Source organism: Salvia splendens, chromosome 11, assembly GCF_004379255.2.
Source record: "Salvia splendens isolate huo1 chromosome 11, SspV2, whole genome shotgun sequence".
In the NCBI taxonomy this organism is placed as follows: domain Eukaryota; kingdom Viridiplantae; phylum Streptophyta; class Magnoliopsida; order Lamiales; family Lamiaceae; genus Salvia; species Salvia splendens.
The window spans coordinates 10,535,852-10,553,209 of NC_056042.1; the positions used below are offsets into that span (position 1 = coordinate 10,535,852).

General features: G+C 38.9%; 2 protein-coding genes across 3 annotated transcripts in view; one reads left to right on the forward strand and one right to left on the reverse strand.

Annotated features, from left to right (window-relative positions):
* LOC121755480 (40S ribosomal protein S9-2) overlaps window positions 1–17,358 on the forward strand; it is a 458,258-nt gene that overhangs the window by 211,367 nt on the left and 229,533 nt on the right. The window lies entirely within an intron of this gene.
* LOC121755477 (carbonic anhydrase 2-like) lies at window positions 9,374–16,010 on the reverse strand. Of its 2 annotated transcripts, XM_042150771.1 has the most exons (9): window positions 15,876–16,010; window positions 15,540–15,605; window positions 14,001–14,062; window positions 13,756–13,911; window positions 12,173–12,221; window positions 10,511–10,627; window positions 10,316–10,369; window positions 10,153–10,238; window positions 9,374–9,760 (listed from the first exon to the last, which is right to left on the reverse strand). In XM_042150771.1, the coding sequence occupies exons 2-9, from the start codon at window positions 15,591–15,593 to the stop codon at window positions 9,487–9,489; spliced, it is 852 nt and encodes a 283-aa protein (XP_042006705.1). In that variant the 5' UTR covers window positions 15,594–15,605; window positions 15,876–16,010; the 3' UTR covers window positions 9,374–9,486. The 2 variants fall into 2 exon arrangements, with proteins under 2 accessions (XP_042006705.1, XP_042006706.1); XM_042150772.1 differs by lacking the exons at window positions 15,540–15,605; window positions 15,876–16,010 and adding an exon at window positions 14,190–14,565.

Sequence of the window (17,358 nt, forward strand, 5' to 3'; positions counted from 1 at the left end):
AGCTTCCATGATAATTCTTGAATCTTTAGTTACCCTTAGCATTCTAGATTCATAATTGAACTTGTACCACTTTGATTCCAGTAGTCCAAGAGAGATTAAGTTTCTCTTTATTTTAGGAATGTACCTGACTTCTGTCAAGATTTTGATGTTGCCATCCAACCCCTTGAGCTTTATATCTCCAATTCCCTTGACTTCACAGGTTTGATCATTGCCTAATATCACAGATCCTTGGCTGATTTCCAATTTCTGAAACCAAGATTTGTGTGAGCAGATGTGATAGTGCAGCTTGAATCCATGATCCAAGACTCCTCAATGCTAGCTCCATCTTGCACATTCAAAGCTTCTTGAGCCTCCAATTCCTGGATCACATCTGCAGCATCACCCCCACCATTCTTTTCTTGCTCTTGCTTCCTCTTCCATGCAAAACAAGCTTTCTTGAGATGGTTGGGCTTCTTGCAATAGTGGCAGCTTCTAGTTTCCTTTTCACCATCTGCCTTTCCTTTATCTTGCTTTTTCTGAAACTTTTTCTTGGAACTTTTCTTGTCTCCATTTTTCATATAGAAACTTTCAACTGCTGGCTCAGTTTGTTTGGTTGTAGACCTCTGAGTATCTTTGAGCTTTAAGGCTTAGTGTACCTCCTCATAGCTGATTTTTGAATCCCTTCCAAGAAGCCATGCATCCTTGAAGTGTTCATAGCTCTTTGGCAGGGAGTTTAGCAACATGAGGGCCTTGTCCTCATCTTTAATCTGCTCATCAATGTTCTCCAAATCATCAATACACTTCCCAAACTCTTCCAGCTGCTCCAATACACTCTTGGAATCTGAAATCTTGTAGGTGAGCAACTTCTGCTTTAAATGCAGTCGGTTTGCAATGGATCTAGTCATGTATAATGACTCTAACTTGGAACACACACCCGAGGTTGTGTCCTCCTTGGCTACCTCTCCGAGCACTCTGTCACTCAGATTCAAAATCAAGGTGCTCTAGGCCTTGTATTGCATCTCCTTCGATCTGCTCTTCTCCTTCTCATCTTGCTCTGGTTTTTCCTCCTCGCTGTTGCCACCGCTCAAGATTTCCCATAGGCTTTGTTGCATCAAGATTGCTTTCATCTTGAGCCTTCACAACCCAAAATCATTGCGGCCGGTGAACTTTTCAACCTCAAATTTCGTTGTAGACATTTCTTCAAACAGTTGGTGAACCGTCTGCCAAGATCAGCTCCAAAACAGCAGTGACAACTTCAATCGACCAAGATTCGATCAATCGACTTTCCACCAGACGGCGCCACTTGTTAGGATCTTTCTACCCATTGAACTCACACAAACAAAAAATGTAAAACACTCTTAAGCGATTACGTGGTTCGGCAATGGTTGCCTACATCCACGGAGAAGACTAACGAAGTTTATTGATTCACACTCTCAAGAAGATGATCCTCACGCATACAAATTGAATGCTCTAAACTAATCACAAGCCAGAGCTCATAACCCTCATACAAATTGAATGCTCTAAACTAATCACAAGCTAGAGCTCATAACCCTCAATTCTATGCGTGTGTGTTGTGTGTCTTTCTCTCTGCCTTTTACATGATCAGAGCAAGCTAATCTATGAGAGTACACGAGGGAAAAACTAACTAATCTTTAAGGCTCCAAAAATCAGTTATAACCGTCAATCTCCAACTGCTCTTTTAGCTCAAGAAACGAGTTCACTTCTTGATCCCTTCATTTTGATCCCAACGGCTCTCAGCTGCTTCAGCTCACCTTTTAGTTCATGATTTGTGATGGGGTACGAACTAAACAAGCCCAACAGCAGTGACGGCCCATCAGCCCAAAGCCCAAGGAAGAGTATGAGTTCGGCATTACCAAAGAGTTCGGAGGAGTTCGGCATTACCAAAGAGTTCGGCCTCAGCCTACAGCTCGGTAAAAGCCAACCAATCAAGCTCTGCTCTCAGGTCGGCATCAAGCTCTACTCTCAGATCGGCAACCAAAGCAGTTCGGTCTCAGTATTCGACCGAACAAGGAGTTAGTGGACCCATGCAGGATTTCCACAACTTCCAACACACCCACTACCACGTGGCGTCAACTCAGGCCACGATCTTAGGCCATGACCTACACGACCTCCACGACCTAGAGTGATGATGTAAGCCCGATCTTAGTTCAATGTATAAATAGAACTTAGATCTGATAGAAAAGGTTTAGAATCTCTCTAGAGAAATAATCATATAGCAAGTCTGTGTTGTAAGCTGTAATTCGCAGATCAAGCAATACAAACCTGCCCCCATTTCTCCCCGTGGACGTAGATTTACCTCAGTAAATCGAACCACGTAAAATTCTCTGTGTCGTAATTTATTTTTACGAGCATTTACTAACATCAGAAATTCGCGGATCCATCACTGGCGCCGTCTGTGGGAAACAGAGAACAAAATTTGTGATAAGCGAATTTTTGATCCATTTTTTCCACCCAAAAATGCATACCAGATCGCAGAGTACCCGTATTCCTGCCCGTGAGAACCAGGAGGAAGCCAATCCATCCCATAGGTCGGGAAAACAGCCTAGGGATAAATCCACCACCAGTTTCTCATGGTGGAGGAACAAGCCGCTCCAAAAGCCGTCACACCGAGTCTTTCCCAGCAGCCCGATTTGAACGAGGCTGTCAAGCTGTTTTTGGCGGAAAAAGCAGGAGGAATTCTTAACCTTCCTGCAAAAAAGCCAAAAGCAGCCGGGACAAAAACGGCGGATTCTCCCTCTCCCTCCATACGAGACAGTCACTACCGCAGTAGTGTCATGTCTTCCAGAAGAAAGAATCCTCGGTACCGGAATCACAGGAGAACTCCATCTCCTCCATACCGAAGAAATGTCGGGTTCGCCATGTACGGAGTATTGAGGACTCCGTTCTCGGACGATATTACCCGAACTCCCCTTCCACAGAACTACCGAACTCCGTCGATAACCTATGACGGACTCGTGGATCCTCATGACTTCCTGGGACGCTATCAGTATAATATGGCGAACCAAGGTCTCAATGAGGTCCATATGTGCAAGCTGTTCCCCGAGCTGCTCATCGGGAACGCCAGAAGGTGGTTCGACAGCCTTCCTCAAGGCAGCATTAGATCCTACCGAGATCTGATGGATGCTTTCCACAGGAGGTTCTTTCAGAAAGCGGAAGCCCGAAATACTTCGGCTCAGCTGCTTTCTATACGTCAAGGTCGCGACGAAAAGATCAGCGACTTCCTGACGAGATTCCATAAGGAATGCCTACAGGTAGATAATCTCAATGATCTACTTGTCATTTCGGCATTCCAAAATGGAATCCTGCCCGGAGCTCTCTACAGAAAGCTCGTGGAGTGCGGTCCGCAAACAGCTCAAGAGATGTGGGACCTTGCGGACAAGTTTTCTCGTGCCGATGAGGCAGACCGTCGAAAACGGTCTTTAGACAGCTCATCTAGAGAAGACAAAAAGAAGCCGGTCATAGCGATCAGAGGCATCCTCGCCGAACACCTTCTCCACTAAAGGAGAGATAGCGGTCATCCGAGGTGATCGAAAAAGAGCAAGTGTGTTCGCAGATTGCGCTAAAAAGTCCGAGCAATCAGTTCGGCACCATCAAGCATAGCAATCACAGCAGCCGGAATCAGAGGCCGGCGAAATGACCGAAGTCACACCGGAGCCGAACTCGATGGTGTACGGCACTGAAGCCGTGTGATTCCGGTTGAGATCGGCATATCCAGTCCCCGAACTCAATTTCTCCTCAGAAATGAATGGTGACGGACTAAGAGCCGAACTACATCTGGCCGAAGAAAGAAGAGAATTGCCTGCATAAAAGCAGCCAAGTACAAGGAGCAAGTAGCCCGGTATTATAACCAAAGGGTGAAAAAGCTGCAATTTCAAGTGGGAGATCTCATCTTGAGAAACAACGAAGTAAGCCGAGCAGAAAAGCTGGGCGAACTCGAACCCACATGGGAAGTTCCATATCGGGTGTCAGAAGTCCTCGCAAAGGGTCTTACAAATTGACTCACGTGTCAAGAGCACAAGTACCCCGAACATGGTACGTTTCCAACCTCAAAAGTTCCATTTGTAAGAGACAGTCCGGTCAATGTGCTTTCTTTGGTTTGCTTGTTTTTGTTCGTCTCTATGTGCTTTTTATTTGTCTATATGCCTTGTCTATGTGCGTGTCGTCTCTTACAAAGGTTACTGAGGTATCTTGTTCTTCGAAGGCTGATCCCCTTCTTAGAACATATACAAGCTAAACGATTGTGAGTCAAAGCTTATACAGAAGATACAAGACCACAATTCAGCTTAAACAAGCAGTTCGTCCGAAACGAGCTGCAACAAGCCAACGATTGTGCGTCAAAGCTTCTAAAGAGGATACAAGACCACAATTCAGCTTAAACAAGCAGTTCGTCTGAAACGAGCTGCAACAAGCCCACGATTGTGTGTCAAAGCTTCTAAAGAGGATACAAGACCACAATTCTGCTTAAGAATCAAGCACTTCGTCTGAAACGAACTGCAACAAAAGTCCGATTCTCGCGATAAAACTTGCCTGAATTAGGACAAGGGAAAGTCCAATCCACGCGATAAAAACTCGCCGAATTAGGACGACCAAGTTCGGTCAAAGCAGTTTACCTCATAAGACGAGGACGACCATGTCTAGTCAAGAGGTTTACTGCATAAGACCACTTCGGTTAACTGGGAAAGTCCGATCCACGCGATAAAAACTCGCCGATTAGGACAAGGGAAAGTTCGATCCGGCGACAAAAATCGCCAAATTAGAACACAGACCAAAGACGAGTCCGGTCAAAGAGTTTATTTCATCAGACCAAAGACGACGATCCGGTCAAAGATGTTTATTTCATCAGACCAAAGACGAGTCCGGTCAAAGATGTTTATTTCATCAGACCAAAGACAAGTCCGGTCAAAGAAGTTTACTTCATAAGACCTAGGACAAGTACGATGAAATTTTTTCGCAAGCTGTAAATACACAGTGTTAGAAGCGAAAACAAAAACAAAATTTCATTTTCAAATCTTGTTCGGCACACAACTCCGCTACCCTACAAAATGCGTTACGCTATTACAAAGACTATTCTACTGTCCAGGGTTGCTGAAGTTAAGCCACCTATCTGCAAAATCCTCTGGAAGCCGATTTCGGTTGTTCCGAGCAGATGAAGAATAAGCAGGTCGACGAGATGCTATCCTCGACCCAACGCCTCTTCCCGAGCTCGAGAAGTCCTAACACCTCGGCGATGAAGAGTCTCTGCAATAAGCATCTGCTGATCTTGCTCGCTCATAGTCACAACTCCTCGGCGAATTTCAGTCCGTCCCTGTCTTGACGATTCCGGTTGCTCCTGAGCCGTTCTCGTCTTGACGTTTCCGGCTGTTCCGGAGTTCGTTGTTGGCTGGGAGTAGGATTTTGAACAAGGGAACCAAGGTTTGATCTGGAGTGCGAGCATCTGTTGGGCGATATGCCGAAGAATCTTTCTATGGAGGGGCGCCGAGAAAGAACAATGTTGTACCGAGAAGCCCAGCGCCGCAATGATGTCACGACTTGTTGGCAGAGAGCTCTCCAGCGCATTGTTCCTCCGGAGTACATTATATTCCTCCCACAGTTCGTCAACTCGACTCTGAGCATCTGATATGGTCATTCCCCGCGCACACGGATGTAATCCTCGTACGCAGTCCTCTCAGCAATGGTCGTATTCAGCTCGGCCTCCAGATCATTCTTATCGGACTCTAATCCTTATTATCGGCCTCCAGCTTCACTAAACGAGCCAGAAGCTCGTCATTCTTCGTCTGATCGGCTATAGCTCTTTCTCAGCTTCGTCTAAAGCCGAAGAGTACAGCCGTTTCCAGTGAAGTATCTCCAGCTCCTTGAGAGTTAAGAATACAAAGCAGCTACGTCAGTCGGCATTTCAGCTTACCGAGCAGGTAGTAAACCACAACAGGAGTAAGAGAGTACGAAAGGCTAAACGAAGACACAAGAGCAGAAAGAAGATTTTTTCATTCATAAGAAAAAAAAATTTTTCTATACAAGAGGGCTTCAAGGCCATTTTACATAAAGGAAGAAACTAAACTAAGAGAAGTAGACGAAATCATACTTCGCTAGCTTCGTCTCCGCCTTCTCGGTGAGGTTCAGCTTCCTTCTCCTTATCTGCTTCAGCTTCAGCCTCTGCCTCCTTGCTCTCCCCAGCCTGCTCGGCGCCACCGTAGCCGATCTGCTGCGCCTCCTGATCGGCTTCCTTCCGGATGCCCGGCTCGCTCGACTTCGGCCTCCCGCTCCAGCGGCTCGGCCTCACCCTCTCCGTTGTAAGTCGAAGCGGGTGAAACGGGTCCCACGGAGGCAAAGATAGCCTCCAGGTTCTCGTCCCGATCAGCTCGACAACTCCGGACTCGGTCTGCAGAAAGCAGGACCGAAGATGAAGCGAGCTCCTCAAGGAGCGGCAGATTCTGAAGCCGAGCTGCTATCTCTCGGCTGTACAGAGCAGTACGACATCGGCCCCCTGCTCGCCCTTATCGGCAATTAGCCTTACCAGACTACCGACAAAAGCGAGAACTGGCTACTCAAAAAGAGTTTCTCCGTGTAAACACGGAGAGCCTCCCCTGGGCAACCACGGCGGCAGCATCACTCCGTTTCGTCTGCTCTCGCTGGATGACGAGCTGGTTTTTGGCAAACTGAGCTTCATCCTGGGCCGAAATCCTAGCAGATCTGGCTTTCTCAAAGTTTGCCTCGGCCTGCTCGGCCGGTGACAAGCAGCCGCCAATTTCCTCTGCATCTCAGCATAGTCGTTGGACGCTTTGGAGAGTTCGACGGCGACGAGCTTGGAGAGCATATCGTTCCTCTGAAAATGGACAAGGAAAAAAGTCAACAGAGGCACCAAAATACAGGACAGAAGCCAAGCCAAAGAATCAAGAAGACAATTCACCTCGGCGAAGTCCGTGGGCCATAAAAATGGCTCACAGATATGCTCCGAAGGAGGCGCCAAGACCACATCTTTCTCTGGCGCTCTCGGGGCTTCTGGGTCCTCCCCTTCCTACTTGCCGAAGTCGACTCCGGCTTCTTTGGACCCGAAGAGGTCTTTTGCCTCTTCGGATTCTTCTCGGCATCAGGCGCCGAGCTGGTAGCCTTCTCTTTCTCCGGCTCCTCAAGCTCGGAGGACTTTCGGATAGCCTTATTCAGCATGAACACTGCCAAAAAGCAAGAAAACAAGGTTAGTTTTCTTCGTTAAAGCAGTAGAGCATAAAGATAAAGAGAAATCCTCACCCTCGCCTCTTCGTCCGAAGACGAGATATTGAACACGAGGTCGCCCTTGACGAGCTCAGTTTCCGAATACTGTTTCCTAATCATAGGAATCTTATTGAGCTCGCCTCGAGCTCGGCCAACGGTTCTAACCGAGGATGGGGAATCACGGACTTCGGCCTTCTCCAAGGAAAGCCCGGAGCCGAAGTCCTATTATAAAAAAAGAAACGGTTTTGCCATTTGCCACTTGGTTCGGCAGAAGGCCCTAAAAGGCTGTAAGGGGATCAAGTAGAACCAAGATCCCTTCCTTTAAACTGGAAAAAATTAAGGATTGCCCTCAGAGACAGATCCTTATCTAGCCTACGCAGTTCGGCAGCAAAAGCCGATAAGTGCCTCCAAGAGTTCGGAGTCACCTGACCTAAAGGAGTTGAAAAAAATCAAGAAGCTCTACAAAAGGTGGGAAGAGGAAAACGAAGCCCGCATTCTAAGCAGGCTTCGTAAACGGTGGCATAACCCTCCGGCGGTCGTTAGCCCTATGATCATCGTCGGGAACCACCGCCTTCCCCCCAGGTAAAAAATATTTCTCGTGAAGGATATCACAGTATCCTTACTCAAGATACTGTGAAAATACTCTACGGTCTTCTCCCCGGATTCTTTCCGGCTAGAAGACCCCTTATCCCCTTTCCTACCGCTACCCGACACCGAAGAAGAAGAAGAAGACATTTTTCTTACTTTTTGAAAGTGAAGAAAGTCTGAAGAAGCTCTTGAAAGCGGAAGAAAATTTCTCGAGAAAGAGAGAGTATAGAAGACGCAACAGCAAAGGTGTTCAAATGAGGAAGAAAGAGCATATTTATCAGATTCGGCGAAGATTTCAAAATCGTCGCACCGTTTCGAATCCCACCTTTTCAGGATTCAAACGGCCGGATTTTACTGTCGCATTTAATGCAGTCACATGCAAGGCACGTCCCCCTGACGTCAGCCTCCCCCGTACCTTTATCCAGAATGCCGAAGTGACTCGCTTCGCCGAAGTGATTCACTTCGTCTTTCGGGGGGGGTAGTGATGGGGTACGAACTAAACAAGCCCAACAGCAGTGACGGCCCATCAGCCCAAAGCCCAAGGAAGAGTATGAGTTCGGCATTACCAAAGAGTTCGGAGGAGTTCGGCATTACCAAAGAGTTCGGCCTCAGCCTACAGCTCGGTAAAAGCCAACCAATCAAGCTCTGCTCTCAGGTCGCATCAAGCTCTACTCTCAGATCGGCAACCAAAGCAGTTCGGTCTCAGTATTCGACCGAACAAGGAGTTAGTGGACCCATGCAGGATTTCCACAACTTCCAACACACCCACTACCACGTGGCGTCAACTCAGGCCACGATCTTAGGCCATGACCTACACGACCTCCACGACCTAGAGTGATGATGTAAGCCACGATCTTAGTTCAATGTATAAATAGAACTTAGATCTGATAGAAAAGGGTTAGAATCTCTCTAGAGAAATAATCATATAGCAAGTCTGTGTTGTAAGCTGTAATTCGCAGATCAAGCAATACAAACCTGCCCCCATTTCTCCCCGTGGACGTAGATTTACCTCAGTAAATCGAACCACGTAAAATTCTCTGTGTCGTAATTTATTTTTACGAGCATTTATCATCATCAAAAATTCGCGGAATCATCAATTTGCAAAGGGCACCAACTCACACACGGCGTGTCGTGAAGACCCCAGTGAGTAGTCAAAATACCGCTAAGTTCGATATATCACAAAGTCAGTGGAACGCTGGGTTTACTAACATGAATTATTGCATCTATAATTTAAGACATGTAGGCCACCGAATATTTCGGTCGTGGGATAATCATGAAAAGATGTCAATGTTATAATATTAGTGGTGATTTTTAAACTTGAGTGACTAACTTAATTTGACAAAATTTCATGACAATTCGTCTTTTAATATATTCATAATTATTGGGTTTTGAAATGGGTGTTATGGCGAGATTAATAGGAACTATATATGAATAGAATCACCACATATATCCACATTACTCACAGAATGTTATTGAGTTGGAGCCAATCAATCATGGAGTACAAATTTCCGACATTTATCATTTTGTTCAATCTATTCATGAAGCCAATTCGTCAACTTCAATTTGGATTGTCATCACATGAAAACAATCTTGTACAAATTCATTGCTAAAAGTAGACTCTGAAAGTATATTATACACGTAAATTATTCAAGATTTTAGAAAATCATGTAGAGAATTGAAGTTAGTGCTATTTTACAATCGAAATGTAATAGGAGACAATGTGGAGTCGAGGTCCCAAAGCTCAAAAGAGCCCTTGACAAAATCGTAGTGTGCTCCCTTCAACAGTAAGGCTTTTTTGACAACAGCTTCCCTCACAAATGGATAGCTTAACAAGTTCCCAAGTGATACATTCACAGCCTCCTTCTCTAGCTGGCTGCATTGCTCTTCCAAGCTTAAATTCTTGCATTCTGTTTCCACTCGGACCCTAGCCCTCTTACAGATCTTCACCCAATCTTCGATGAAATCACTGTTGGCAAATAAAACAAAAATAATTATAACAATATCTCACATCGATGTAAATAGATAATTGAAATTAATATATAAGTCACATGTGTCACTTCTCCTATCACCAATTGGTTATAGGATGATACCTATAGATTTCTATCACGGTATTAGAATATCTCGCTAAGACACCAACTGTGAGCTATATTTAACTGACCCAATACTATAAACGGGCTTTAAATTTTGACCAGTTTGATAGAATATTATTCCAACTCCATCAAAAAAAGTTTAAATTTGGGTTATACTCCTCCTATTGCCATAACAATTTATCAATATTTTATATCAACAACTTCACAATAAATAACTCTATCTCCATTTTAATTTTAATATTCACACTGACTTAATATTAACACTAACCTTTTAGTTGTGCCATCACTAGGAATGGACATGAGGCCCTTGATGCCTCCGCAACAGCTGTGACCAATCACCAAAATATTCTCCACCTATATATTTATCATTATAGTTATTTTTAAAAAGTTGGCACTACTAAAAAAATGAGATAGTACTAATTATTAATCACCTTGAGATGTAGTACTGCGTATTCAATGGCGGCCCCAACTCCAGAGTATTTTGTCTTCATAGATTTTAAAGGTTAGGACTTAGGAGATATGCATTTCAAGAAATACATTACATAAATTTAACTCTATTAATACAAATCGGATTAATATTATAGTATTAAAAGATAACCTATCACAACTCAAAATAAAATTGATACCTTGTCAAAGGGTGGGACCATGTTGGCAATGTTTCGAACAACAAATGCTTCTCCTGGTTGAAAGTTTAGGATATGTGAAGGGCAAACTCGGGAATCCGAGCATGCAAACACCAAAAACTGCAATTGGTCGCTTATATCATAAAAAATAATAAAATTTTGAATATTCTACGGTTTATTTTTTTAATCTTATTAGGGTTATTAGTCGCTTATATCATAAACAATAATAAAATTTTGAGTTTTTCCATAAACTTAAAATTTGGTTGTAAAAGTTATGAACTTGATCGTGTTTTGAATTTTCCACCATTTGGCAAAATAAAATCACATGTGGTCTTTACTGGCTCATACTTGACCTTTAATTATCAGATCAAATATAATCGAAGAAGAGGAAGAAATTCGATGAATATGACTAATAAAATTGTGCTCTGAACACTCTACCCTAAGTATCAGCTAAGCAAGGGCGGGGCCAAAAAAATCATCCTTGGAGGGCCCAAAATATATACACGTAATACTCCATCTGTCCCACAAGAATATGCACTCTTTCCTTTTTAGTCTGTCCCATAAGAATATCCACTTTTCAATTTTGGAAACTATTTTCACTATAATGAGGTGAGACTCATTCTCCACTAACAATACTTTAATTATTTTTTCTCTCTACCTCTCTCTTACTTTCCCAATTTTGCATTAAAACCCGTGTCAAATCTAAAGTGCATAATCTTTGGGGATGGAGGGAGTATTAAAGTGTTCTATACGGATCAATAATTAATGAATATATAAAATGTAAACTTTTATTAATAGATTTTATCTATATATGTGAGAAATTTGAGGGAGGGCATCTAAGAACAAGAAAAAATTCCATCGAAGAGCATGAAAACATTTAGACGTGACTCTAATTTTAGTGGTTCAATCGTAGTGCGTGAATTGTTTACAATTATTCAAAAAAACATCGTTATTGTCCACGTTCAGTTGTCCGTCAAAATTGTATAATGAGACATAGTATATGATTTGATTTAGCTAGAATTACTAACTTAGGAAAATCTCACACATGATCAAAGTTGATAGATTAATTTTACGACCATGTTTCAAATTAGTTATAAAATCTGAAACTTTGATTATTCATAATATTAGCAACCAATAGCCCCTATTTATTATTCCGTTCAGTTTTGAGAATCATTGTTCACAGAATTTTTTCACCTTAAATTATTATCATAGACTTCATAGTTAATTGTTTTTTTTCCTGCGTCCTTGATTACAAAGGTAATAAACTATAACCAATAATGCATCCTATTCCTACTAATAGTATAACTTAAATTAATATCATAGACTTCATAGTTAATTATTTTCTTTTAAAATCCGTCTCACAAGAATTTCCAATATCCAATTTTGAAAACTCTTTTTCTCTAATGAGGTGAGACCTATTCCCCACAAACAATACTTTAATTATTTTTTCTCTCTATTTCTCTCATACTTTACTAATTTTATATTTAAACCCATACAGAATCTAAAGTGCATATTCTTTGGGGACGGAGAGAGTAGTAATAAGCATAAGAAGTTCCCTTCAAGAATACGAGCCTAAATTTAAAGTTCAGCTAACGAGATATGATTGTCAGCTATAAACTAATAAACATGTTGAAATTCAATTTTTTTTTCAATTATGTTTATTACCTTTGGGGATTGGCCAACGGCTAGCTTGGAGTACAAGGCAGGATCCTTCCTACAAGCGAGAAAATACGCATTCAGATTATAATCGGTTCATGCAACTAATTCATTACTTCTTTTTTTTTTTTGAAGATTTGAGATTCGTACTCTCGTCTCTCGACCTTACAAAGGCGAGGAATACCACTGAGCTATTATGTCGTGGTTAATTCATTACTTCTAAGATAGTCTTGAAATTCATTGAAAATCAGAAAGGTCCTAATTCAACGCATTATTATAGTTGAATTTTTTTATGTACTAGGAATATTTAATCCATAAAGTGACATTTCTCTCTCGGATAGTGTTTTTCTTAGTAGGACATTTTTTAGGTTTCATTTTGACAATTTTTATAACAATTAAAGGAAGAATATACAACAATATAAATAAAACTAAATGAATACTATAAGTTTAATGGTATTTTTTTTAACTATTCTGAATTTTGATTCATAAGCTGATCAGCCGATCGCACTTTTTTGTATGCTACATAAGAAAAACAATCCAAATAAGATGCATTGATATTTACTTTTGGGAAATTCCATTATATCATTACTCTTTACAATTTCCCTCATTTTAATTAATGACCAAATCTATCATATTTTTATACTCCCATTTTTATCCCATTTTTAAAAATTTATGGATTCTATCTCAAACTTTAGCAATTGCATCTCGTTACAAGTTGAACAATCGTTTTAAAAGTAATTACTTGTAAAAATTAAAATTTAAAATGGAATATAAAGTAAAGAGAGAGATAGAATAAGTCTCATTTAGAGAAAAAAAATTCTAAGATAAAAAGTGCATAATTTTGAGGCTCAAATTAAAATAAAAATAATTTTTATTTTAAAGAACTGATGCAGTATGCCACAATTTGTTAGATTGAAAATTCTAAGAAAAACAATATGCCATTCACCGGAAAATCATGTCACGATTTGTTGGATTGAAAAATTTAAAAAAATGATTTAGGTTGAAAAAATTGTGATAAATCAGTAATTCTTCAATATTGGGTTAGTATTAAGTACATGGAGTAATGCTTAAGGTTGTGCAGTGTGATTGATAAATTCGCCCAATTAGACAAGTGTATTTTCCATTTTATTTTTTTGATATGATGTAATGAGAAAAATAACTAACAAAAAACAGAGTAATATCTTTCGAACTCTGACAAAAAATTATGTACATTCGAATTACAAACGTACTTCATTTTAGTCATATTAATTAAATCTAATTAATATTCATAAATTTTCAGATTGATAGTACTCTTAATTATAAATATACGGAGTAATTAGAATCCATACATATTCTCCCTATGTCCCTTAAATTTTATCACCCTTTAACGGGCATAGATTTAAGAAATATAATGAAAAGTGGTTGAAAAAGTTAATGGAGAGTGAGTCTTATTTTTAATGATAAAATATGAATTGGGATGAGTTAGTGGATAAAATGTTAAATGTGATAAATTTTATGGGACGAGAATGAAAAAAATGTAACAAAAAGTTGATGCATTCGTACAAAGTTTAAAAATTCCAACAATAATAGCAGAATAATTGAAAGATACTTACTGGTATTTCTCTTTCTTGAAATGATCAAACCCGGCCCGAATCCTCTCCACCGGGTCGGAAACTGACTTAACTGCCACATTCTGACGCGCCCCCACCAACTCCGCCGTCAACTGCCGCACCTTCGCGGCGGCGACCGCCTTCAGCTCACCTTTCTCGCTGCCGTAACCAAAAAATTGTAATACAAATTAAACTGAAACAGCATACAATTATTATGAAAAGGAGCAAAAAAACAGAAGAAATCATACCTAAGAAGCTTCTGGAGAGCAACGATGGCTTCCTCGCATGTCTCTTTCGTCATTTCCTCTTTCTGCAAATTAAATTAGTTAAGATTTTACTAAATTACTAATTTTTTACATACACGCGTGAAAAATGGAAAATTTGCTATTTAATTAAAACGATAAATTTGTTGATTTTCGAGTAATTCGAGAACTGACCTTTTGAAGAATCCTCAGATAAACAAATTAAAGCTGCGAAAATGAAAAATTGGATTTGTTTTGTCTCTGAAATGCAGATTTGTGCTCCGTTCTTGTGTTTATTTATAGTAATGTATAAAAACTACTACTATTTAAATTATTAAGGTTGACTAGCTATTGCAAGTTTGGAAAAGGTGTGTCACGAATTAAATTATTTTTTATTTATTGCTCCGTGAATCATATCTTGTATTTTTGTATTTCAATTATTTTGGTTGTGAAAGCGATATTAAATGTGTGAGGTGGAGGATTTAATACATGGGAAATAAATCGTCGGTGGGGAAGATGGATCACATATTTTTAGTAAGGGGCTCATTATATTTGAAAATTTATGTTAAAGTGTTTCCAAATTTAAAAACTATTGATCAAATAAAATAAAATAGAAATAGTGGTGCTGGCTCATGGTCCCAATTAACATATTAATATATTATACGTGTAAATCAATTCTTCGTTGGTAGGCGTTTGGATAGAGTCAAATGAAGCGTGGAATATATATAAGATGGCTATTGGGTGCCTGATACAGTGGACATTTTGCAATCAAGGGATAAAGGCTTTTATTTTATACAAAGTGTTTTTTATTTGTCCTTTACATAGATGGTGTTAGAATTTAACTAATCTGTAAAATGATAATTAAACTCTATCCACCATTGACATTTTGAATTACTTTATTGGTAAAATTTATGACTTCATAAAATGAAAATTCATGGGTTTTTTTTTACTTTTATAGAGTTCATGATTTCATATTCTAGAAAGTTTGAGTATATATTCCAATTTAGATTGAACATTTATATATGAAACTCAGAAGGATGAGCATGTAGTATCACATTCACACTAAATGTAACGTTGACTCTTCATCCATATAATTAATATGGATTAATGTTTCCATATAAGGTATCGTTTTATTAAATAATCTTGATGATAAATCACACACAAAAGACCAGAGGTGACTAAGACATACACTAAAAATACCTCCTTATATCTTTTAAGAACACGAAAATAGAGACAGAGACGTAACTATTTGCATAGGAAAATTTTTAAAATAGTCAAGATTTAGGATACAAAAGAGAGTATCCTTAAGTTGAAGATAAATTATTGGGATATCAAGAATGGGAACATTTTTTGAAGCTTTAGTGATATATTTAGAAACAAAAGTTAACGTAATTAAGCATAAAAAGTACTAAAATATTGTAATGTAGTATAAAGTAATAAAAAATATAGTATCGAGAAGAAGAACAAAATAAGGCTGCCATTTTGGTGGGATGAATTAAAAATTCGACCAAATTATTGAGCATAGTGAGCAATAATATTAATTACCACAGGTTTGCGAGTGCAGCATAGCATCATGCACTTCTTCAATTTCGCAGCCATTTCAATCTATCTCTGCATGAAATTAATTTATTAATATTCACAGATTGAAAAATACTAAATGAAGTCTACAATATTTATCTTATTTTGGTTGGAAAATGAAGGTAACTAAGTAGTAGTATTGGTTTTGATATGTCAACCTTTCTACACATTAAAAAACAAACATACAAGCAAACTAACCCCATGCATAACAAATTTTATTATAAGCATCAATTGTATTTGTAAAAAGTTAAATACGTGACAAAATTGAAGGATATATATATGTAAAAAAATAGTAAGTAGTACCTAAGAGTCTTGGTTGCTTCTGTTTTTGTGTGAAGAGCTGAGAAAAATGGGTTGAGAGAAAAGAAAGCTAGTTGGTTGCAAGGGGTTGTAGTGAACAAAATAAGAGAATATATATTTTGGTGGTGTGGTATGCAACAAAGTAAAGGATAGGGATTGTGCCTCAGTGCTGAGGTGTGGATGAAATAGGATAGCTATGTATGGTCACTATTTCTTTATTGAGAACACATGATCAACCTAGTTAACATTACTTTTGGACCACAGAATTCCACAAGACTTCATAACGTATACGATGAAATTACAAATTTGTGAGCATGATATATAAAATAGTTAATCATAGTTTGCATCCGAATTTCACTTTTTTTAAAAAAAAAATTATCCATAATTTACAATTTTTGATTTAAAACTCTTTTTAAGATGTTTAGTATACATCTTGTCTTTGTATTGTAGAATTCGATGACACGAGTCCTATATAGTATATTCATAAAGAGAAAATAGATGTGTGATTGGGTGGTGGGACTGGTGATGCTTCTTGCCTGTGTAATTTAATCTATTAATGATCACTCTTTTAACATAATAATTAAGTAAATGTTCAAGGTTAAGATTTTGAAGCCTACAGACTACATATATTAATGACGTCCCGCATTTTCCTTTTTTTAAAAAAAAATAGTTTGTTCGCGAGTAAATGTTGAAAGTTTAGATAAATGTGGTCTCTATCGTATTTTGACAATTTATGAAATAGGTTTTATACAAAAGCTCATGTTCTTTTACGTTTTAATTGTTTTTTACATAAGAGTATTTGAAATGGCAAACACCGTGGATTATCGAATGATCCAGAGAAGGATAAGCGTTTATAGAATTTCTAATAAATTGAAATATTATACATATATGGATGAGTATATGGTATACATAAAGGAATAAAAGCTAGGATTAGAAGTCCAACTATTGTTATATTGTTACTAGGGATGTCAATGTAGCCTGCAATCCGTGGGCTGGCCCGAATAGCCCGCCAAATTTATAGGGTTAGGGTTGTTAAATTTCTAGCCCGATAAAATTAAAACTCGATTAGCCCGCACCCGATTAACCCGCGACCCGTTAGGGCCAGACCCGAAAACCCGATGGGCTGGCCCGAAAACCCGATAAAATTTCTATTATTCTATTTTTTACTCCTAATTCGACACTTTATTGATTATTTTATAATATAGATAACTAAAAAAATAACTTTCAATTTTATATTAAATATACAAATTATATATTGAATTTTATTAATATAATAATTGATAAATAAATTAAAATTTTCAAATTCACTTAAAAAATATTTAAATTTCTAAAACCTGCTTTAAATTTCACGAAATATCTCAAATATTAGTATTTGATCATGTTTATGATTGAGTTTGACCATATATCTCAAATTTATCATAATTAAATATTTTACATTTTATAAAATAACTAATTATCATCATATTATTTAGGATCTATCTTCCGT